The sequence below is a fragment of the Hyla sarda genome, chromosome 5, assembly GCF_029499605.1.
Source record: "Hyla sarda isolate aHylSar1 chromosome 5, aHylSar1.hap1, whole genome shotgun sequence".
Lineage (NCBI taxonomy): Eukaryota > Metazoa > Chordata > Amphibia > Anura > Hylidae > Hyla > Hyla sarda.
In genome coordinates, this window is record NC_079193.1 from 210324541 (window position 1) to 210349181 (window position 24641).

Here is a 24641-nt window from a genome sequence, read left to right on the forward strand (position 1 = left end):
ATGGAGAGGGGGAGAATGTAACAAGGGGGGATGAATGTGACAGGGGGGGATGAATGTGACGGGGGGGGAAGAATGTGACAAGGGGGGGGGAATGTGACAAGGAGGGGAAGAATATGATATGGGGGGGGGGAATGTGACAAGGGAGGGGGAATGTGACAGGGGGAGATGTGAAATTTCAATGCAAAAAATTGTACCGCTTTTGGTACAAATTTCCAGACAGAATCATACCGCCAGGGAGGTTAAAAAATTATATCTCTGCATCTGGAAACTCTGTAAGTAAAATATCACATTATTTATTCAGTATGAGAAATGCTGAAAATAAAAAAGGAAAAAGCTGTTTCTTTTTGGCAGCGTCACTTAAAATGCAACATAAAGTGATTTCAAAGTTACCTCTGCACCCAAGTTGTAACAATAAACAATAAAAACTACAACTACAAGTTCATAAGGTTGAAAAGAGGCAAGAGTCTATCAAGTTCAACCTTTATTCCTATTGTGTCCCTACTGTGTTGATCCAGAAGAAGACAAAAAAAGGCTAGATCCCTGGATCAACGTTCTGTCCCTATAAATCTAGTATCCGTAACCTGTAATGTTTATTACTCTCCAGATATGTATCCAGACCCTTTTGAACTTTTATCGAATTCCCCATGACCACCTCCTCCGGCAGAGAATTCCACAGTCTCACTGCTCTTACAGTAAAGAACCCCCGTCTGTGCTGGTGTAGAAACCTTCTTTCCTCTAGACGTAGAGGATGCCCACTTGTTATTGATACAGTCCTAGGTATAAATAGATCATGGGAGAGATCTCTGTACTGCCACCTGATATATTTATACATAGTTGTTAGGTCTCCCCTAACCCTTCTTTTTTCTAAACTAAATAACCCCAATTCTGATAATCTTTCTGGGTACTGTAGTCCTCCCAATCCCTGTATTACCCTGGTTGCCTGTCTTTGAATCCTCTCCAGCTCCACTATATCTTTCTTGTACACTGGTGCCCAGTACTGTACACAGTATTCTATGTGTGGTCTGACTAGTGATTTGTACAGTGGTAGAATTATTTCCTTGTTGTGGGCATCTATGCCCCTATTGATGCACCCCATGATTTTATTTGCCCTGGCAGCAGCTGCCTGACACTGATCGCTACAGCTAAATTTACTATTAACTTAACTTCTCAGCCCATACTCCAACCTATCCAGACCCATCTGTAACAGTGCACTGTCCTCTACAGCTTTGTTGTCAGAAAATTAAAAAAAAGTTAGAGATGACAGGATATAGCAACATAAATTTTGAGCGTAAAAATGCTTAGAGGACACTAAGGAGATACATCAATGGTGATTGCCAGACTCATCTATTTACACTAATATATTTACACTTACTGGCCACTTAGGTACACCTGTTCAATTGCTATTTAATACAAATAGCTAGTCAGCCAATCACAGGACAGCAACGTAATGCATTTAGACATGTAGACATGGCCAAGATAACATGCTGAAGTTGAAACTGAGCATCAGAATGAGAGAGAGAGGATTTTAAGTGACTTTTAAGCTGGCATGGTTATTGGTGCCAATTGGCTGATCAGAGGATTTCAGAAACTTTACTACCACTTGAGTTTCATGCACCATCATTTGTAGGGTTTACAGAGAATGGTCTGAAAAAGAGAAAATATCCTGGTTCTCCATTCCAGCTGCAACATTTAGGTGACATGGTTAGAATTTAGTGTAAACAACATAAAAGCATGGATCCAGCCTTCCTTCAATCAACAGTTCAGAGTAATGGTGTGGGGGACGTTTTCTAGGCACACTTTGGGCCCTTTAGTACCAACTGAGCCTACCTGAGTATTGTTGATGACCATGTCCATCCCTTTACAACCACAGTGAACACATCTTCTGCAATTTCCAGCAGAATATTGCACCATGTCACAAAGCTGACATCATCTCATACTAGTTTCTTAAAGGGGTACTCCGCTGCTCAGCTTTTGGAACAAACTGTTCTGAACACTGGAGCCGATGCCGGGAGCTTTTGACCTCATAGCCCCTCCCCCTCATGATGTCACACCCTGCCCCCTCAATGCAAGTCTATGGGAGGGGGCGTGACAGCTGTCACGCCCCCTCCCATAGACTTGCATTGAGGGGCGGGGCATCATGAGGGGGCAGGGCTATGACATCACGGGCTCCCGGCTCCAGCGTTCGGAAAGTTTGTTCCAAACACTGAGCAGGGGAGTACCCCTTTAATTATGACAATGACCATACTTTGCTCCAATGGCCTCCACAGTCACCAGATCTAGATTCAATGGAGCATCTTTGGAATTCGCATCATGGATATGCAGCCAACAAATCTGTAGAAACTGTATGATGTCATCATGCCCATATAGACCAACATCTCTGAGGAATGTTTCCAGCACCGGGTAGAAAGTATGCCAAGAAGAACTATGGCAGTTCTGATTGCCAAAGGGACTAGCAAGGTGTACCTAATAAAGTGCCCAGTGATATTATATAGTAACGGATGTTACCATACATGATTTTACATAGAAATGAATAGTATGTGTTCGTACAGAACATACATGCACAGGTCATTCATATGCTATACACTTTTCATATGAGATGACATATTATTATAATGTGATGAAGTGATCACTATAGATCATTGCTTGTAAGCTGCTTGGAAATGGCTCCATTCAGATGCTGCAACCTTGATGGACTCTGAATAAATAAAACTGAGAACTTGGAGTGTGGCTACTTGCTTCAGAAGGAATTGTTAAAGGGGTACTCCGGTGGGGGGGAAAAATGTCATATCAATTGGCTCCAGAAAGTTAGACAAGTTTGTAAATTATTTCTAATTAAAAATCTTAATCCTTTCAGTATTTATCAGCTGCTGTATTCTACAGGGGAAGTTGAGTTGTTCTTATCAGTCTGACGACAGTGCTCTCTGCTGACACCTCTGTCCATGTCAGGAACTGTCCATAACAGGAGCAAATCCCCACTGCAAACCTCTTTCTCTTGACAGTTCCTGACATGGACAGAGGTGGCAGCAGAGAGCTCTGTGGCCAGAGAGAAAAGAATTGTACGACTTCCTCTGGAGCATAAAGCAGATGATAAGTACTTGAAGGATTAATATTTTTAAATAGAAGTAATTTACAAATCTGTTTAACTTTCTGGCACCAGTTGATTTGGAAAAATAATAATAATAATAATGATTTCCACCGGGGTACCCCTTTAAATTGGAGGTTTGAGTCCAGCCCCCCAGATGCTTTACACCCAGTTATCCTTTTTCCATCTAAGCTTTCACTGTTCCTACTTCTTTTAAAGAAAAAACAGCATGTTAACTGCTGTGTCTATTGGCAGTAGGAGGGCACCATTCAAAAATAGCTTAACTGCTTAACTGCTGTCTTTGTTGACAAGGTGAATTCTTTTTTACAATGTAGGTTATGTTTTGTTAGCTGCATGAGACCCTCAGCTAATGTAACAGCTCTACAATTGACATGTATCATAGCATCACATGACAGTAAAAGAATTCCTACAGGGGGCTCACATTGCGACCACCAACATTTTATTTGGTTTAAGACATCTGAGTCTAAACAAGGGGCAGAGTATATATGATATAGTAGGATAAGGACAGAGGCAATTATTAATATTAAGGAGAGGGTTCATTATGTGTTGGGAAATAATAAACACATAAAACATTATCTATATGGACAGAAGAAAAAGAAGAAGAAAGAGAAGGCATCTTTTTCCTATTCTTTTCTTGTCTTTTGTGGCGAGTCTCCAAACAATGTAATTTCCTGCACTTTGCTTTGTAAAATCCTTCACTCAATGAATTGTTACGTTACTAATGTTCTTTATAGAATGCTGAGATGTAATACAAAGGTCCATAAAGGTTAAACACAATAGCCAATAACGTGCATGTTCTGGCTCACTGATAAGGACTGACTCTTAACTGGACTCTTGGGGATTGTTATGTGTAAAATACATATTTAACATTTTTATGTGTGCGTTTTATAATGGAACAATAATAAATGAAACAAAAATATGGATAGTACCTTAGATGTCAGAAACAGTCCATGTAACTCTTGACAACCAATCAGAGCTTTGTTTTTATTTAGAAAATGCTGGGCTCTGTTTGGTTGCTATGGGCAACAAGGCTAATTTTTTTTTTATTGTTTAGTCTCTTTTGATTGATGAAGCTCAGTGTATCTCAATGGAAGAGAATCATGTCGTGCTGGTTAAAGCACTTGGCATTATTTATAACAACAGAACAATTGATAGGTGACTATTAAAGGGGTTATCCACCATAAGGTGATTTTAGTACGTACCTGACAGACAGTAATGGACATGCTTAGGAAGGATCTGCACTTGTCTTGGGGCTAAATGGCTATGTTGAGAGATTACCATAACGCTGTGGCTAGCTTTTTGTGAACTGACTATTTCCTTTCGGAGTTTGTTCCCTTAAACTACAAGTCCCATGATTACTTGTTTGTAAGTGTGAGATCACTTTTCTCCTTCCCACACATCAGTCACCCCACCCATGGAAACACACCTGTGTTGCCTTCCATGAAATAGACCAGTGTTTTCTAACCAGGGTACCTCCATCTGTTGCAAAACTGCAATTCTTGGAGAATGATCTCCCTCCCACCCAGCGGTCACTCCACCCATTAAAACAAAGACATGCTCCCTCTGAACACCTGACTAGTGATGTAATGTCTTGGGCCGCACTGCAACCTGTGGAAACCTAAGACGATACTCATTTTGTATGCTGTCAAAAATAAACATTGGGACAAAAATCACAGAAGAATTGCAAGGCCACCACGAAACACAGGTATATACACTATATTATGAACTGCACTAACTTTATAGCCCCTGTAGCATAGTCAAATTAAAATAAGTCTGGAATACTCCTTTAATCCCTTTCTGCCTACTCCAAAGATACATTAATAAGATGCATGGTCCCTGTGGTAGAACCCTGTTAAAGATGACCTGTGGCCAACCCCCAAAAAATATAGAGTTATACAGTCAGGGGGTGTAAATGTTTTACACTGAGGGGCGTGTATGTCTAATATACTTCCCCTGAACGTATAATACCACCCATCACCTGTATTCACTCCCATTGTTAAAATTAGCTTCACACCCATCTGACTGATTCCCTTAATTGTCAGACAAACTATAAACCCTCATATCTCATGAGGACATATGTTAGCAAACTGTAAACAGGTGTGTTGCCATGGCACCTTAAACTATTTAATGACAGTAATATCTTATTTTTTTGGGGGGTTGGTAACAGGTCTTCTTTAATGTATGTACTCGGCCTAGCATTCATCTGCTCTTAATGGGGTACTCCACTGGCCAGTCTTACGGCTGTGCGCGCACTGTGGGGGTCGGCCATGCACCCTCGTGACTTCAATACAAGTCTATGGGGGGGCGTGACTTACATTGAGGGGTCGTGGCCTTACGTCATGAGGGGGCATGGCCGACCCCCGCAGCATGCGCACCGCGTTCAGAACTAAATGCTCCGAACGCAGCTGGAAGGCTGGCCAGTGGAGTACCCTTTAAGGGGAGAGGAGTCTGTCAGCAGCTTATCTTTCTGAGAACAAAAGGATTGTACAATTGAAATTCAACATGCCTAATCCTTCTCACACCAATCTTCATCTGTTGGTGAAAAGTCCGGAGGGCCACACCATATATTAAGTGGAAGGCTAATCTCACTTAAAATAGCAGGCTCATTCTACACATGTGTACGGAGGCCTTTAGTTCCTGACTATTGCATGCCTCAATAAATGCATTTAGGTGTAGCTTACTTACTTACTTACTTCACTGTCCAAATAAATGTCCTCCATGGCAGTTAGGAGATAAAGAAGTAGATCCTAATTCCTGACACACTTATGTAGAATCACTAATGGATGAGGAGATGTGTTTTTGTATATGGGACACCCAGAGATATGATCAGATGATAATTCATGTAGCTCAGTTGTAGCATTATTACTATGACGAACATAACACATAACGGTGCATTCACACTACGGAATTCTCGCGGAATTCCACGAGCAGAACTCCGCGAGCGGCATTCCACGGTGTGAACTTAACATTAGTGTGAATGGGTCTCCGCGAGACCCGTTCACACTGCGGAATTTCCACGGCAGACAATTCCGCCACTGAAATTGTTCCGCGCAAAGAAAGAAAATGTTCAATGGTGACGGCTCAGTGCCCCGCAGCCCTAGCGCCGAAGTTCCGCTCGCGGAATTCAGCTGCGAGAATTCCGTAGTGTGAACGGGGCCTTAGAGGCCATTAAAGGGGGAACTACGCCCCTAGACATCTTATCTCCTATCCAAAGGATAGGGGGATAAGATGTCTGATCGTTACACGGCTGTGCCCCGCCTGTGACCTCACAGCCACGCCCCCTCAATGCAAGTCTATGGGAAAGGGCGTGACGGCCCTCCCATAGACTTGCATTGAGGGGGCATGGTCGTGATGTCACAAGTCTCCGCCCCACATCCTTTGGATAGGGGATGAAATGTCTAGGAGCAGAGTACCCCTTTAACTCTGTAATATATCAGTAAGAAGGTGAATGTACAGCCATGTGAGACAAGACAAACAATGTGTACATTTATATTTGCCAAACTCATGACCTTTTCTCTCTACAGTGGTATACAGGTCATAGATGGTTTAGTGGGGTGCCCGAGGAGGTACCGTCTATTTGCTTAACCCTTTAACGACGCAGGACGTATATTTACGTCCTGCGCCGGCTGCCGCGATATGAAGCGGGGTCGCCATGCGACCCCGCATCACATCGCGTCGGTCCCGGCGCTCATCAACGGCCGGGACCCGCGGCTAATACCACACATCGCCAATCGCGGCGATGTGTGGTATTAACCCTTTAGAAGCGGCGGTCAAAGTTGACCACCGCTTCTAAAGCGAAAGTATCCCGGCTAGTCAGTCGGGCTGTTCGGGACCGCCGCGGTGAAATCGCGGCGTCCCGAACAGCTTGCAGGACACCGGGAGGGCCCTTATCTGCCTCCTCGGTGTCCGATTGACTAATGACTGCTCCGTGCCTGAGATCCAGGCAGGAGCAGTCAAGCGCCGATAAAGCTGATCACAGGCGCGTTAATACACGCCTGTGATCAGAATGAGAGATCAGTGTGATCAGTCCCTATGGGACCTATAACACTGCAAAAAAAAAGTAAAAAAAAAGTGTTACTAAAGATCATTTAACCCCTTCCCTAATAAAAGTTTGAATCACCCCCCTTTTCCCATAAAAAAATAAAACCGTGTAAATAAAAATAAAAATAAACATATGTGGTATCGCCGCGTGCGTAAATGTCCAGACTATAAAAATATATAATTAATTAAACCGCACGTTCAATGGCGTACGCGAAAAAAAAATCCAAAGTCCAAAAAAGCTTATTTTGGTCACTTTTTATCCCATTAAAAAATGAATAAAATTGATCAAAAAGTCCGATCAAAACAAAAATCATACCGATAAAAACTTCAGATCACGGTGCAAAAAATGAGCCCTCATACCGCCCTGTACGTGGATAAATAAAAAAGTTATAGGGGTCAGAAGATGACATTTTTAAACGTATAAATTTTCCTGCATGTATTTATGATTTTTTCCAGAAGTGCGACAAAATCAAACCTATATAAGTAGGGTATCATTTTAACCATATGGACCTACAGAATAATAAGGTGTCATTTTTACCGAAAAATGTACTGTGTAGAAACGGAAGCCCCCAAAAGTTACAAAATGGCGTTTTTTCTTCGATTTTGTCGTACAATGATTTTTTTTTCCGTTTCGTCGTGAATTTTTGGGTAAAATGACTGATGTCACTGCAAAGTAGAATTGGTGACACAAAAAATAAGCCATCATATGGATTTTTAGGTGGAAAATTGAAAGGGTTATGATTTTTAAAAGGTAAGGAGGAAAAAACGAAAGTGCAAAAACGGAAAAACCCTGAGTCCTTAAGGGGTTAAAGAGGCACCATTTATTTTCTTGACAGTTATCTACAATATCTACCTTCAGAACGTGCATGTTTAGATACACTGAAAATGATTGTTTAGTTGTAAAGAAGAAAAGTGGTGATGTAGCTGATGCTGCTTATCTCCACAGGAACAAAGGGTTGTGCTTATCAAATCCACTCCGTTTGATTACCTGAAACATGAATTTTTTATTTTCTGGACAACTGATTGTATTTCTAATGGGATGTAAACATTCTCTCTTACCCCAAAACATTTACATGTATATTTGTGAACGATATTACTAAATTTTACCATTATAAGCCTTTATGACCAGTTGATAAAAGCAGGCAATGTTGGAAATGAAAGGACTTTTCTGTCCATCTATAGCTGGTATAGCTGTTGTTGATCCCAGCTTCTCCAGAGGAAACGGTTGTTATATGCTTGGAGAAGGAACACTTCATTGCATTACACAGAAAAAACACAAGTATTGGGAGTTTGTATTTATGACATAAAATGGAGAGATTGTTACAATTTATTATTCCAGTCAAGGTTTTCCAGCATGGATTAGGTCTCCAGAATCCGAGCTTGTTAGCCAGGCCGGTTTTATTGCAGTTGTTACAAAATATCAATTACAATGATTGAATTAGCCCAAATACATTTTCAGACCATATCTTTCACCTAAATAGGCAGAGTAAATGCAGCGCTCACACCCTGAAGCAGCGCTCAGGAAGCGGGGTATTTACATTGAAATACTTTACATTTTTCACGAGTGTTTGAAACGTTGTCACAGCACTGCACAATGTGTCCCTTTGTCTTCGGCACTAGGAGAGTGCGGCCATATTCTTTACTGTTTCAAATTGATTTCAGTATTAATAATTTTATAGATTATTGCTTAACAGGATGGAATGATACTTTCATAGCTGATTTAAAGGGGTTTTCTTGCATATGCAGTAACACAAGGGAAAAGGCTTATAATCACCTTTTCTGGCAGCTGCATGTTCTATTCTACTTCTCCAGCATAGCCGATCCAATGCTCCCCCATCAGTCTTTTGCTGAAGCAAAGATATGACCACTTAAGCAATCACTAGTCATGTTGACCATGTGCTGTACATACATGACTCAATATAGGGATATGTCGGCATTTCCTTGGAATCTGCGGTGGTGCACGAGGTAGGTTAAAACCACAGGTAGAGAAAAGATGATACCCAGCAGTAATGCAAAGTGAGATTTATTATGCCATAGTGTGGTACAAGGATGCGTTTCGGCGTGAGAGCCTTCCTCAGCTGTCTGCCAGACAGCTGGGGAAGGCTCCCACGCCGAAACGTGTCCTTGTACTGTTATGGATAATGGAAACAAAATGGAGATCATTCTTCTAAGATGGTGGTTGAATCCTGTAATATCCTGTAATCCTATGACCATCCCCTTTTGGCACATAGAGAATATGATGCAATGCTAGGCCCTACTGGCCCTACTGAAGGATATATCTTGTGTGTACGCTATACAATAAATCAAAGAACCATTTTGACTCAATCCTGTGTCAATGTGATTTTTCTCCGTGCACGTATTATCTAATTTAGTTCAGGACATCAACCTAGAGCGGTCACTTGGAACGCATCCAAAACAGTACCACACTATGGCATAATAAATCTTCACTTTGTATTACTCGTGAGTGCCAAGGGCAGCAGAAGAGCAGCTTTGCCCCCCTTGCTGGTGAGGATGTCCCTGACAACCTTGTTACATGCTACCTTCTAGATAGCAGTTGGGCATTAGTGGGTATTAGTTGCATGGGCTATTGGTGCCATTTCTACCACCCATTATTTCTTGCATGCACCTGTATCATGGTTAATTCTATTGTTATATACAGGCCCGGTAGTGTTTTGCACATGTGTCTTTTGTTCATATAATACTACAGGGAACCTCCCTTTGGGTCATTTGTGCCTGCTAGGGGCTGGTGTATAGTAGGATTGCAATCCTCCACCAGGTTTTTTGTACATGTTTTTAAGTGGTTTTAAATATTTGTGCTATTATTGTTGTTTACAATAACGATTACATTTTGTACTTTACACATTTTTTGTGGTGTGTATCTTTACATAGTGGCTAGCTTTGCTTTTTCTTTACCTATTGTGTCTACAGATTGCACCCACCATTTAGTATTGAAGTGGTGCCTGTCCCTTTTCTTGAGATTTTTGAATAGAAGTAATTTACAAATCTACAAATTTACAAATAACTTTCTGGCACCAGTTGATTTAAAAAAAATATATATAATGTTTTCCAGTAGAGTGCCCCTTTAATTATTAGGCAGGCTGGGCATATTAGTGTAAAATTACATTTCACCAAAACCACCCCTTTAACATCAAATAATAATATATTGTAAAATTCACAAAGGTCTAAGGTCTGTAGAGCATCCACGAGTTTACAAACTAGTTCATGTCTGTAGAATGAAGAATGTTTTATAGGCCCTGAGTAGCTACAGATTGTCCTAAACCATGAAATTAATCTTAACCCTCAGGCTGCAGAAAGTCTTTTCAGGGACAGTGTTCATTTTAGGGTGAAAGGTACTGTCAGGGCTAGGCTCCTGTAACTTATTACTAAACAGCCTCCACCATCCAAAAAACAGAGGATACAATTCTCAGTCACAGACAAGATTGTTTAGTATTTAGGCAGTGTTATGTTATTTATTGTTGTCCTGTCTGACATGCTTTTAGTTTTTTAATTCTATTAAAAAATATTGTTTATTATTATTTATTTATATCATGTTGATTACCATACCGCATCTAATATCCTCTGAACAAGCACTACAATACAGTTCAGGGTTTTACTAAGATGATGAATGACTAATCATTTTATAATGGATGTTCTCTTTACTATATATCAATTCTGAATTTACAATTTTTTTTTTTTATGTCAACTGGCTCCAGAAAGTTAAACAGATTTGTAAATTACTTCTATTAAAAAAATCTTAATCCTTCCAGTAGTTATCAGCTGCTGAAGGTGAGTTGTTCTTTTCTGTCTTGCAATAAATTCCCATAGCAAACCTCTAATGCTTTGGACAGTTCCTGAGACTAGCAGAGGTGTCAGCAGAGAACACTGTTGTCAGAAAGAAAAGAACAACTCAACTTCAGCAGCTGATAACTACTGGAAGGATTAGGATTTTTTTAATAGAAGTAATTTAGAAATCTGTGTAACTTTATTGAGCCAGTTATTGAGCCAGTTTAATATTAAAATGATATAAAAAAAAATCTATGTATCAAAGTGAGTGATCTTTAAGAACACATAATGTTATTGACCTACCTGGCATAACTGATATATAGATAAAGAAAAATACATATATAGTGTGTAACTAGAGGGGATATAAGGCTCCCTGTAACCACTCCCCCTGAGTTTTTTTTTTCCTGTGAGCAGGACTATAGGACTTTTGGTGCACTCCTTGCTGTTAACCTCTTAACCCCTTAAAGGGGTTATCCAGCATAAGGTGATTTTAGTATGTACCTGGCAGACAGTAATGGACATGCTTAGGAAGGATCTTCACTTGTCTTGGGGCTAAATGGCTATGCTGTGAGATTACCATAACACTGTGGCTAGCTGTTTGTGAACTTGTATTTCCTGTTTTCAGTTTTCTGAAAACCTACAAATCCCATAATACCATTCTCCTCCTTCCCACACATCAGCCACCCCACCCATTGAAACATAAATGAGCTGCAGACCTATGGTCTTCAATCAGGGTGCCTACAGCTGTTGCATTAGTTGCACATTGATCCCTCCACCCATTGAAGCAGACAGGCTCCCTGTCATCAGCTGACTAGTGAGTCAGGTCTCGACTGCATTGCAAGCTGGGAAAAATCCGAGACAGCAGTAATTTTGTATGCTGATAAAAATAAATATTGGGGTGAAAATCACATAAGAATTGTGAGAAAACCGTCACGCACAGGTAAAGACACTATATTATGAACTACACTAACTTTACAGCCCCTGTAGCATAGTCAAATAAAAGAAAATCCCGGAATACCCCTTTAAGGACACAGGGTTTTTCAGTTTTTGCATTTTCGTTTTTTCCTCCTTACCTTTTAAAAATCATAACCCTTTCAATTTTCCACCTAAAAATCCATATTATGGCTTATTTTTTGCGTCACCAATTCTACTTTGCAGGGACATTAGTCATTTTACCCAAAAATTCACGGCGAAACGAAAAAAAAAATCATTGTGCGACAAAATCGAAGAAAAAACGCCATTTTGTAACTTTTGGGGGCTTCCGTTTCTACACAGTGCATATTTCGGTAAAAATTACACCTTATCATTATTCTGTAGGTCCATACGGTTAAAATGATACCCTACTTATATAGGTTTGATTTTGTCGTACTTCTGGAAAAAATCATAACTTCATGCAGGAAAATGTATACGTTTAAAAATGTCCTCTTCTGATCCCTATAACTTTTTTTTATTTTTCCACGTACAGGGCGGTATGAGGACTCATATATTTCGCCGTGATCTGAAGTTTTTATCGGTACCATTTTTGTTTTGATCTGACTTTTTGATCACTTTTTATTCATTTTTTAATGGTATAAAAAGTGACCAAAAATACGCTTTTTTTGACTTTGGAATTTTTTTACGTGTACGCCAGTGACTGCGGTTTCATTAACAATATATTTTTTTATAGTTCGGACATTTACACATGCGGTGATACCACATATGTTTATTTTTATTTACACTGTTTTATTTTTTTAATGGGAAAAGGGGGGTGATTCAAACTTTTATTAGGGAAGGGGTTAAATGATCTTTATTAACACTTTTTTTAAACTTTTGTTTTTGCAGTGTTATAGGTCCCATAGCGACCTATAACACTGCACACACTGATCTTTTACACAGATCAGTGGTGTGTATTAACATGCCTGTGATCAGTGTTATCGGCGCTTGACTGCTCCTGCCTGGATCTCAGGCACGGAGCAGTCGTTCGCCGATCGGACACCGAGGAGGCAGGTAAGGTACCTCCCGGTGTCCTGTAAGCTGTTCGGGACTCCCCGATTTCACCGCGGCGGTCCCGAACAGCCCGACTGAGCAGCCGGGATACTTTCGCTTCAGACGCGGCGGTCAGCTTTGATCGCCGCGTCTGAAGGGTTATTACAGGGCATCACTGCGATCGATGCCGCGGGAGCCGGCAGAGGACATAAATATACGTCCTTCGTCGTTAAGGACGTAGGGCGTACCTGTGTTTAAAACCGCATCACACCGGGTCGGTCCCGGGTCGATCGTTGTGCCGCACGCTATTAACCCTTCAGACTCAGCGATCAAAGTTTATCACCGCGTCTGAAAGTGAAAGTAAACGCTTCCCGGCAGCTCAGTCGGGCTGATCAGGACACCGCGATAAAATCGTGATGTCCCGATCAGCTAGGAAGCGAGCGGAGGTCTCCTTACCTGTCTCCGCGGCATCCGATCTGGCTTTGATTGCTCCAAGCCTGAGCTACGGGCTTGAGCAATCGAGCCCCTATCTCGCTGATCCATGCAAAGCTATGGTTTTGCAGGGATCAGCATAAGAGATCAATGTGTGCAGAGCTATACTTCCCTATGGGAGCTATAGCACTGCAAAAAAAAAAAGTGAAAAAAAAGTTAACAAAGGTCATTTAACCCCTTCCCTAATAAAAGTTTGAATCACCCCCCTTTTCCCATAAAAAAAAAAACAGTGTAAATAAAAATAAACATATGTGGTATCCCCGCGTGCGGAAATGTCCGAACTATAAAAATATATTGTTAATTAAATCGCTCGGTCAATGGCGTACACGCAAAATAAATTCCAAAGTCCAAAATAGCGTATTTTTGGTCACTTTTTATATCATGAAAAAATGAATAAAAAGCGATCAAAAAGTCCGATCAATACAAAAATGGTACCGATAAAAACTTCAGAACACCGCGCAAAAAATTAGCCCATACGTGGAAAAATAAAAAAGTTATAGGTGTTAGATGAGAATTTTTAACATATAAATTTTCCTGCATAAGTACGACAATATCCAACCTATATAAGTAGGGTATCATTTTAACCGTATGGACCTACAGAATAAAGATAAGGTGTTATTTTTACCGAAAAATGCACTGTGTAGAAACAGAAGCCCCCAAAAGTTACAAAATGAAATTTTTTCTTCAATTTTGTCGCACAACAAATTTGTTTTCCGTTTTACTGTGGATTTTTGGGTAAAATGACTGTCACTGCAAAGTAGAATTGGTGGCGCCAACAATAAGCCATCATATGGAATGTTATGTGCAAAATTTATTTATTAGCCTCTCAGGAGAGGCTTATGTCTGTTCCTCCTGGCCTCTATATTAGGAGGCTGGATTGATCTCAGCCTCCTGGAGCTGATCGTTACTGGTACTCCTGGTCTGTTTCTGCGTTGCACTTTTTTTGTTTTGCTGTTTTTGTTGTTGTCCAATGTGGCTTTATCCTCCATCTTATCATCTATTTTTGTTCAGGATTTATTTGTAGATTCAAAACCTTTTTATTCCTCTGTGGATTTGCAGAGATCTGGGAGCAAAGCTTCTGCTAAAAGAAGACACCTAGGGGGCAAAATGGTGACAATCCGCTGCCTGATGACAGCGACTACACAACTTGTCTGTCATACCGACCTATCCCTCCGCCCTCTGAAGGGACAACTATTAGGGACGTGTATATTTGAGTTAAAGACTCTATTTCTGTCTCATCTCTTCTAACGAATATGATTGCCAGAGTTAAGAAAGATAATATATCCTTCTGGAAATACTTAAAAAATGTATTCAGCAAGTGTAGACCGAGGGTCAGACTGCTGTTTTTGGGAGGCCCCATCCACTTCTGTGGGCCTTGGGCCTTTTTTGTGGATTGAAGGCCTCACCAGTCTTAAAAGGCTAAGTTAAAAAAAAAGTGAAAAGGCTCTGGCGGTCTCCTAAAGTCGATATAGCAATTGCTAAGTTGTCCAAGGGGGCTTAAAATTAATTCAGCTAGTGCAGACCAAGGGTCAGACTGCTGTTTGTGGGAGGTACCATCCACTTCTATGGGCCTAGGGCCTTTATGTGGGAAAAAGCCAGTGCACAGAAGCTTTCTTAGATTGCAGTAAAAATTCAAGGAATTCTGCATCACCTTCAATTCAGAGGACTTCCCTTTGGCATAACATCAATCCCATGTGCCAAAGTTATTGCCGCTATGTTGGTGATTATCTGGTGACTGGAAATAAGAGTTATCCTAAACCTGACCTCTGGCAGATCTTTGCCAGCTCTCTACAGTTGTCAGAATTACCTCCTTTCAGATTAGGCTGGATTATTAATCTGGACAAATCAGATTTAACCCCGAATACATCCAGCAATCTCTAGCATTCAGAATAGACTTTCAGTCTATGACTCTTCATCTCTCACCAGCTGGGAAGGACATTAAAGTGGTCTTGGTTTCTTTAAATTCCTTGTTTTCTAGGCTTTTTCTCTTTGCCGTTTGCATCCTCGCCTCGTCGGAGATCGTTCACACATGGAACAGAAGATTGTCTGACATAGACCCTTCATGTGCTGTCCACAAACACAAGAAGACCGGTAAGTTGGTGGCGGACTTACAGGATGGTCTTCAGAAGAACCACTATAGATGATTCTCACAATGGATGCTTCAGGCTGAGCCGAGGGATGTATAGGAGGCTTCCTGTGCAGTAGAACCTGGTGTCTTAGGGCACACAGCTCTGCCACATCATCTCTCAATCTGACACCTTGGAGATTGATAGGTCCAGATTTAAAGCTTAGGGTTTTTTCGGGCCGAATATGGAATATGCTTTCCCACTCTAGGAGTGAGGCTATTAATAAGACATGTATAGAGTTATAAGGATTTTTCTCTCCTGATGTTCTGACAGGAAGATTGATTTATCTTCACCTTCTGTCCCTAAAATACTGGAGTTTCTAAAAGATGGCTGATAAGGGCCTTTCTCTAATTACAATAAAGTACAGCCGGTTGCTAGATCTGCATTTTTTGCAGGTAGCTTTTCCAAATCCCAGAAATAAAGAATTTTCTAAAGGCCGTGACGGGACTACAGTTTAGAAGTTCGGAGGCCCCTGGGTTTATCTGTGCGGTAAAGCAACTGTTTGCTCCTCTATGTTTGAGCCTCTTGAGAAACAAGCTTCTTCCAGGAGCCTGAACAACCTCTTAAAGTTGTCTTTTCACGAGCTGTCACTTCTGCCAAAAGAGTGGGAGACCTGCAGGCCTCTCAGCTAGAGAACCTCACACTACGTTCTGTCTGATAAGGGTTTACTGAGATTTTTGCCATCTTTTACTCTGAAAGTCTCTACTTTCACTAATGGTACCCAGAGGATAGTTCTTCCACAGTACATACCTGAGGTCTCTACTGGTAAAGATAAGAATGTGAAAACCTTGGATCTGCTCAGATGTGTTAAAAAAATTTATCATCATGTAAGGATAAATCCCTTTTAGGAAGGAGAAAAATCTCTTTGTGGTATAGCAGGGCACAAAGCGCGGTAAGAAAGTTTACAGACCCACAATATCCAGATGGTTGTGAATCTCTTTTTGACTAATGACTGACATGGATCCGCCTGTATTTACAAATGACGCTCTACCTGAATGGTCGCTGCCTCTTGGGCTAAACGAGGTTCAGCCCCTTTGAAGTTTTTTTTTCAAGCATTACAGACTTGGGGATTTATATTCCAAAAATCTCCCTTTCCAAAGACTGCAATAGATGTTGTTATATTATATTTCCACCCCGGGGTTATGCTATGTAAATCCCCATCATTGTGCTGCTGGCAGACGACAGGGAAGTGTAACATTTAAGTAGTTAATCTTGTTTCCCTTAGTCTGACAGCAGCACAAGCTTCTCTCCCTCTTAATGTTGCTTTTTAGTGGTTACATGGAGCCTTATATCCCCTTGTGGGGGGGGCGCTCTAGTTAGGCTGCATTCACATCTCGTTTTTGCAATACGTTCCCGTATAAGGTTTTTTGTAAAAAAAAAAAAAAAAACTATGTCTCAAAACCGGACCGAACCGTATATATAGACCTCTCTACTGTTTAAAACCGTATACGGTTTGAAAACGGATGTCCAGTTGCATACGGTTTAATAAGTTTTTTGGGGAAAAAAACGGATATGGTTTTATGTTTGTCCTTAATTAAATAAAGTTCTTCTTGTTCTATTTGTGGGAAGAACTTTCGGCATGTGCAAACTGCAAAACCATATTGTGCAAACCGGATGGAACTGTACGCACATACGGTTCAGTACGGTTCCCATAGACCACCATTTTTACAAAAACGTATACGGGTTGTATCCGGTTTTTCACCCGGACATAAAACCGTACTAGCCTACGGCTTTGTGTATGGGAAAAAAACAGATAAAACCGTAAATGATGCAAAATGTACACAACCAATACTACGGTTGGCATATGGTTTTCTATGACATGTCTATACATATGGTTTGCAATACGGTTCCATACGGTTTTTTCACTGAAACCGTATATGGGAACCGTATTGCAAAAACGAGATGTGAACGCAGCCTTACTCAGGTTGTCTTTTATTAAAATTTTCCTAAGGTCCTGCAAGCTCACAGGGGCGGAGATACCCCATCATTGTGCTGCTGTCAGACTAAGGGAAACAAGATTAACTACTTAAATCTTACACACACATATATATATATGAAAAATCTAAAAAAAATTGCAGTATCTGGTAATAAGAGACAAGCTTTCGGGATTCCTCCCGGACTCCCGAAAGCTTGTCTCTACAAAATTCTGTTAGTCCAATAAAAAAGGTATTACCAGATACTGCAACATTTTTTGATTTTGCATCTGCATCACTGGACTAATACGGCTACTCAAATTTACTATATATCCACTCTTTGCTTGTCAGTTCAGCAGAGGGAAGGTTGCTCTAGAAAACCGTATATCTCTCAACCTTGTGACATTGGTTAAAAAAAAAAATCTTCCCAATCTTAGCAGTTTCAACTTTTTGCCTGGAGCACATGTTTTTGTTTAAGTTCGGGCATTTCATTTGTTATTGTGTTTGTTTTGTGATTTACTTCTGTTTTAAACAAAGCAAGACAATAATTTGAAGCAGTTGATTCAGTAACCTGACCACTGAGCTCTCTAGTGTTCTTCTGCTGTGGTTTAGGCAGAGAAAGACTAGAAATCTGACCAGATTTATCTGTCGGCTCTTCACATAAATGGAGACCATGAACTGTAACCCAAGTAATTTCATTTATACTGAGGAGAGATATGTTTGTATCTTTGGGTTTTCAGCAGTGACACACAGAGATTTGTGGTCAGGATGGTGGAGGCTGTTGAGTAATAAGTTACAGGAGCCTAGCCCTGACATTACCTTTCACCCTAAAATGAACACTGTCCCTGAAAAGACTTTCTGCGGCCTCAGGGTAGAGCTTGATTTCATTGTTTAGGACAAATTGTAGCTACTTAGGGCCCATAAACTGTTTTTCATTACAGAGACATGGATTAGTGTGTAGAAAAAGCGACCTGATTCAGCGATGATAATCCAATTGTTAAAAAGCAACAAAAATTTTATTTTATTTCATTGTCAGAAATGACACTTGTCGTAATAACTAGTCTCTCTGGCTTGTTTAGTGTGCTGTGCTTTCAGCTGAGGTTTTAGCTACAGATATATATATAGAGAGAGAGAAGTCTAATCACTGGACTATGACATCTACTCCAAACTAGCAGCTAGCAGGTTTTATATATATATATATATATATATATATATACACATATATTTATATATTTTTTATTTATTTTATATGTAGATGCCAAATCACAGAACTATTACGGCTACTCCAAATAAAAAGTAGTAGAAATAAGGAGGTGCCCGCAGATTCTGGAACCCTGGTCAGGGGATCTTCCTTCAAGCAGAAAAAATCGCTCTCCACAGCACCATATGTAGCAAAAAAAAGGAGATTTATTCCATAAAGGGTGTCATTGGCTGCTGTTTGTAATGACACCCTTTATGGAATAAATCAACTTTTTTTTTCTCTCCCCCCCCCCCCTCTCTCTCTCACTCTCTCTCTCTCCCTCCCTCTCTCTCCCTCCCTCTCTCTCCCTCCCTCTCTCTCTCTCCCTCTCTCTCTCTCCCTCTCTCTCTCTCTCTCTCTCTCCCTCTTTCTCTCTCCCTCTCTCTCTCTCTCTCTCCCTCTCTCTTTCTCCCTCTCTCTCTTTCCCTCTCTCTCCCTCCCTCTCTCTCTTTCCCTCTCTCTCTCCCTCTCTCTCTCTCCCTCTCTCTCCCTCTCTCTCTCTCCCTCTCCCTCTCTCTCCCTCTCTCTCCCTCTCTCTCTCTCTCTCTCTCTCTCTCCCTCCCTCCCTCTCTCTCCCTCTCCCCCCCTCCCTCTCTCTCTCTCCCTCTCTCCTATATATATATATATATATATATATATATATATATATATACAGAGAGAGAGAGAGAGATATCTTGCATTTAAAGTGTTTAGTAATCATGTAGCACTTGAGTTCTATTCTTCATCCACTACTGATCTAGTCTCGAAAGCCTTCCAGTTTTTTATTGTAATTAATAACTACAGCCTATTATTTTTTAACTTTTTTTTCCCTAACAACCACTGTGGTTCCCACCAGTGAAAATAGGAATATACAATAGGTTCCTTCGAGTAATCCCAAAAACGCTACAAAAAACTCCATAATATTGTGTATGTAGATTTGCATCTGGCCACAGCATTTTTGACCAGAGAAAAAGTGCAAATAAAGATAAAGCTAACTAAATAACGCAGCATAGTGCTGCCTGTGGAAACAGCCAGAGGAGAAGAAACACGTGATACTGATTTCTACAGATCCTGACAGCCTTGTTTTATTTTTCCCCATAGTATATGCAATATGCACCCTACTGTTTGGTCATTACAAGTTTCATTGTGTCATCTAAACCTGTAAGGATGACTGTTGTTTTCCTTATTGGAGGTTGAGATATGCTTACTCCATTTATGATGGTGAAACCTGATATATTTTAATAGTATGAAAGTGATTCCATAGTGTAACGAGTGCTTCTTAAACATTTTTTTTGCACCCACAGGACTTTCTCCAAGGAGACTGCAGCAAGGCAAAGCAGAAGCTAGGCTGGGCACCAAAGGTCCCATTTGATGTAAGTATTCTACTTTGCACTTCAATATTTATAACCCCTTGTGACACCTTAAATACAGAGCAAAAATGTAACCATTCAATCTGTTATTGGCATTTTTTCAAATTCCCATTTAGCCAAATATTTTCATTTTCAGGTTATATTTGTTTGGTTTATAGAATATTTTGCTTTAAAGCGTTCCTGTCATTCTGGGTGACTTTTCGGGATAAGCTGCCCTGTGTTCATCAGAAGCAGCACTTTTTCTGGACATTAACTTGTTTATGGCATTTGTCAGTAATTTTTCGTTTTATTAGAGGTGGTGGATGGAGCCTAAAGTCTATGGTGTCTTCTGTACATTGCATACAGAGGAGGAGCAGCAAGAAAGGCATGATAAAGTGACAGTAAGCAGTCTAAACTGTGTATAAAACCCCTGGGTGAAATCTCTTGCTTACGGAGTTGTCTCTTTGTTGTCTCCATTTGTGTCTCTGCATCTCCTGTCTGTTCCCAGCTTCCTTTCTCCCCTCCCATAGACTTGTATTGCTTGTAATGTGATCCCTGAGCTGCAGGACTTACACACTGGAAGGAACTGAACTGGTTTCTCTGCGTATTTGACAGTTTAGCACAAGAAAGAGAGAAAATGAAAGGGGTACTCCGTCCCTAGACATCGTATCCCCTATTCAAAGGATAGGGGATAAGATGTGTGATTGCGGGGGTCCTGCAGCTGAAGACCCCCGCGATCTTGGCTGCAGCACCCCAGACATCCGGTGCACAGAGCTAAGTTTGCTCCATTCCCGATGACTGGCAATGTGGGGCGGAGGCTCCTGACGTCACAGTCACACCCTGCTCGTGGTGACACGGCACACGCTCCCTCAATGCAAGCCTGTGCATAGACTTCCAATGAGGGGGCGTGGCCGTGACATAACGAGCGGGGTGGGGCTTGACCGTGACGTCACCAGCCTTCGGTGCTGCACCCAACGCTCTAAAGGAACGCCGGGTGCAGCAGGGTGATTGTAGGGGTCCCCAGCGGCAGGACCTCTGCGATCAGACATCTTATCCCCTATCCTTTGGAAAGGGGATAAGATGTCTAGGGACAGAGTACCCCTTTAATAATGGAAAAAGGAAACATATTTGTCTATAAGAAATATAACAAAGCTTCTTATATTTGCTTGTAGTATTGATGGATGTGTGCAAAGTGTGTTGAAACAATAGTGCCTATTTAACACCAGCAGCAGAAATGTGCAAGCAAGGCTGAAGAAAAATTGAGATATGGGCACACTACACATTTAATATACAAATTTGCAGTGTTATGAAGTTTTCCAAACTTTTTCCTAAAAAAAACAAGGCATGCTGGGAGTTGTAGTTTTGCAGCAGCTGGTATAAATGGTCACACAATTTTATAATGTGTTTGAGAAGATGAACTATTTTTGTAGGTAGATTGTTGCCAGTTTTGCTTTTGTGTGATACTTGTTACTTTTATCGCAATACAAATGTGGTGACAAGGGTAATATAGAATTTTCGGAGATAGTTACTAGGGTAATATAGAATTTTCGGAGATAGTTACTATATGACCTGAGCTCTTGGCATGAAAGATGTGTAAGCTCTATTGTCCTCATGCATTGTGCCTATGTAGTTGTTGTACACGACAGCATAACATGGCGAGGCTTGTTTAATAAACAAGTGCAACAGAAATGAATAAACACTGTGGTTATAGTTTAGCCAAATAGTCTTACACAGCATGCATCCAGAATAACTGTACTGTACACATTACTGCGTGTAATGCCATCACTCACTTTACCAAAAAATGTATGGCGCAACTAAAAAAATAATATTTGGGTGGGGAAATTAAAAAGAAAACCGCAATTTTGCAAATTTTGGAAGGTTTTGTTTTCACACCGTACAATTTACGGTAAAAATGACCTGTTCTTTATTCCTTAGGTCAATACGATTAAAATGATGCCCATGATAACATACTTTTCTATTAATGTTGTACTTAAAAAAAATCGCAAACTGTTTAACCAAATTAGTACATTTAAAATCCCCCTATTTTGAAGACCTATAACTCTTTCATTTTTCAGTATAAGCGGCAGTATGAGGGCAAATTTTTTGCGCTGTGATCTGTACTTTTTATTGATACCATATTTGCTTATTTAAAACTTTTAATACATTTTTACATTTTTTGGGAATAAAATGTTATAAAAAAGGAGCTATTTTGGAATTTTTTTTTTACGTTCACGCCGTTCACTGTACGGTATCATTAACATTTTATTTTAATAGTTTGGATATTTACGCATGCCGCGATACCAAATATGTATATAAAATATTTTTTTTTACATTTTTGGGGGTGAAATAGGGAAAATGGGACAATTTACGTTTTTATTGGGGGAGGGGGTTTTCACATTTTATTTTACTTTTTTTTATTTATTTTTTTTACTTTAAGTTTTTTTTTTACACTTTAATAGTCCCCATAGGGGACTATTTATAGCAACCATTCGATTGCTAATACTGTTCAGTGCAATGCATAGGACATAGCACTGATCAGTGTTATCGGTCATCTTGTGCTCTAGTCTGCTCAATCGCAGACCAGAGCAGAAGACCTGTAGAAGGCAGCTGTGGCAAGTGAGGGGACCTCCGTCTGCTGTTCTGGATGATCAGATCGCCGCGGCAGCGCTGCGGGCAATCCGATCATCCATTTTAGTGATCGCAGTGCGGCAGATGCCATGATCTGCATTGATCACGGCATCTGAGGGGTTAATTGCGGACATCCGCGCTCCGATGCTTGCGGTTATGTATAGGACGTAAATGTACATCCTGGTGCGTTAAGTACCAGCTCACCAGGAAGTACATTTATGTCCGGCGTCGTTAAGGGGTTAAAATATTTTATATTTTTAGGTATCCAATAGGAAAAAGAAGAGGAGCACTCACCAGACCTTGAATGCAGATAGACTTTATTGACCGGAACGATCAAAGGCACATCGGGGGGAGGTGGTACAGACAGGGGAGTGTAACTTAGAGACGCGGGGGTATCCTCTCGGTGACGGACCGTTGCATGCCGAAGCGCTTCTCCAGACCGGGACTTGATCAGTCCCGGTCTGGAGAAGCGCTTCGGCACGCAACGGTCCGTCACCGAGAGGATACCCCCACTTCTCTAAGTTACACTCCCCTGTCTGTACCATCTCCCCCCGATGTGCCTTTGATCATTCCAGTCAATAAAGTCTATCTGCATTAAAGGTCTGGTGAGTGCTCTGCTTCTTTTTCCTATTGGATACCTGTTCACACTGTCTTACAGCGTAGCAGCACCTGTATGTACCTCCAGCAGATGCAAGGGGAGAAGTCATTAAGGGTCCCAACTTTTCCTGTCCTCAAGATACAGAAGAGTGGTGCCGAGCTTGCTTCGTTATATACATTTTATACTTTTAGGTGAAAAAAATGTTGTCTCTGCAGGCATTGCCTGTGTGTCTCTGTGCAGAGACAAAAAAAACAGGAAGTGTGGATGGGAAAAGTAGGGCTCTGTGCAGGCTCCTGGCTTGTCAATCAGCCTGCTTTGTGAGCCGGGGGCGTGTCTCTCTGCACAGGCAATAGCTGCAGGGACAGCATTTTTTCACCAATTTTTAACCAATGTATATTACAGATAGATATATAAAATGGTATCATCTAGATTATATTAAAAGTTTTTATGTAATTATGATAAAAAAAATTGTTAATTTTAGGTGATAATAGGGATGGTGGAGGGGGAGGGGTGAGGTTACCAAAACCCTCATTCCCAGATTATGACATTGGTCATGTTTTATTATTCTTAGTAATAACAATAGTCAGTCATTGTATAAATCCTTATTTTCTATTTATCATATCTTTCAGTCTATAGTGAGATATGTCAGTAAACGTAGAGTAGACTGTAACTCTGTTTCCATGTACATTAACCTCCCATATTGACAATAACACTGATTTCTTGCAGGAACTAGTAAAAGAGATGGTGGAAGCAGATCTCTGTCTGATGAAAACCAATCCCAATGCCTAAAGTAGCCGTTGGCCTGAACCTTTCCGAATCAATAAGGCGGCTTGTTAAATCACTCCATCCAGTCAGTCCTTACATATAGATAAAGATATATTTCAAAGTATATTTGTTTTCTTGCCTGTGCACATATAACTGATATACAGTGCTCGCAGGCATTTCCCTTTTTTTTTTTATTGTAGCAAAATGTTGTTGAGGTTTTTATTATGTTTTCCTGTTAATGTTGGGTTTCTTTTGCTATTCATCCTTCTGCCATTAAAAGTAATTTTACCATGATTGTTCTGGACTCAAAAATACAAATCATGTTTTCTTTTTCTATTGCTTTCACATTTGTTCTTTCTTAATAAACTGCATTGTAAAAAAAAAATAATACTAAAGACTCATCATTGTGATTGTGTCCATATCAACAAGCCAAAAAAAATATTACTAATAATAAGTCTATGAATGGTTTATATGAATGTGGTAATGACAAGTGTTTTGTCATGTGATCAGCCCCAGTGTCGGTTTATAGTTATATTTCAGCACAAGATACAGCTTTACAGTCAAATAATAGCAGATTGCTTTATGAGCCACTACACGGTTAACAGGTATTTGGTCTCTGAACACGTCATTGTTTTCCAGTATACATATTCTAATGGATG

At 40.5% G+C, this 24641-nt stretch overlaps 1 protein-coding gene across 2 annotated transcripts in view; it reads left to right on the forward strand.

Moving 5' to 3' along the window:
- Nucleotides 1–24353, forward strand: part of GMDS (GDP-mannose 4,6-dehydratase) — a 716505-nt gene extending 692152 nt beyond the window's left edge. For both annotated transcript variants that reach the window (XM_056521038.1, XM_056521039.1), the window contains 2 exons: nucleotides 19947–20015; nucleotides 23944–24353. In XM_056521038.1, coding sequence (XP_056377013.1) covers nucleotides 19947–20015; nucleotides 23944–24006 — 132 coding nt within the window. In that variant the 3' untranslated portion in view covers nucleotides 24007–24353. The remainder of the gene's footprint in view (nucleotides 1–19946; nucleotides 20016–23943) is intronic.
- Nucleotides 24354–24641: the final 288 nt, after the last annotated feature.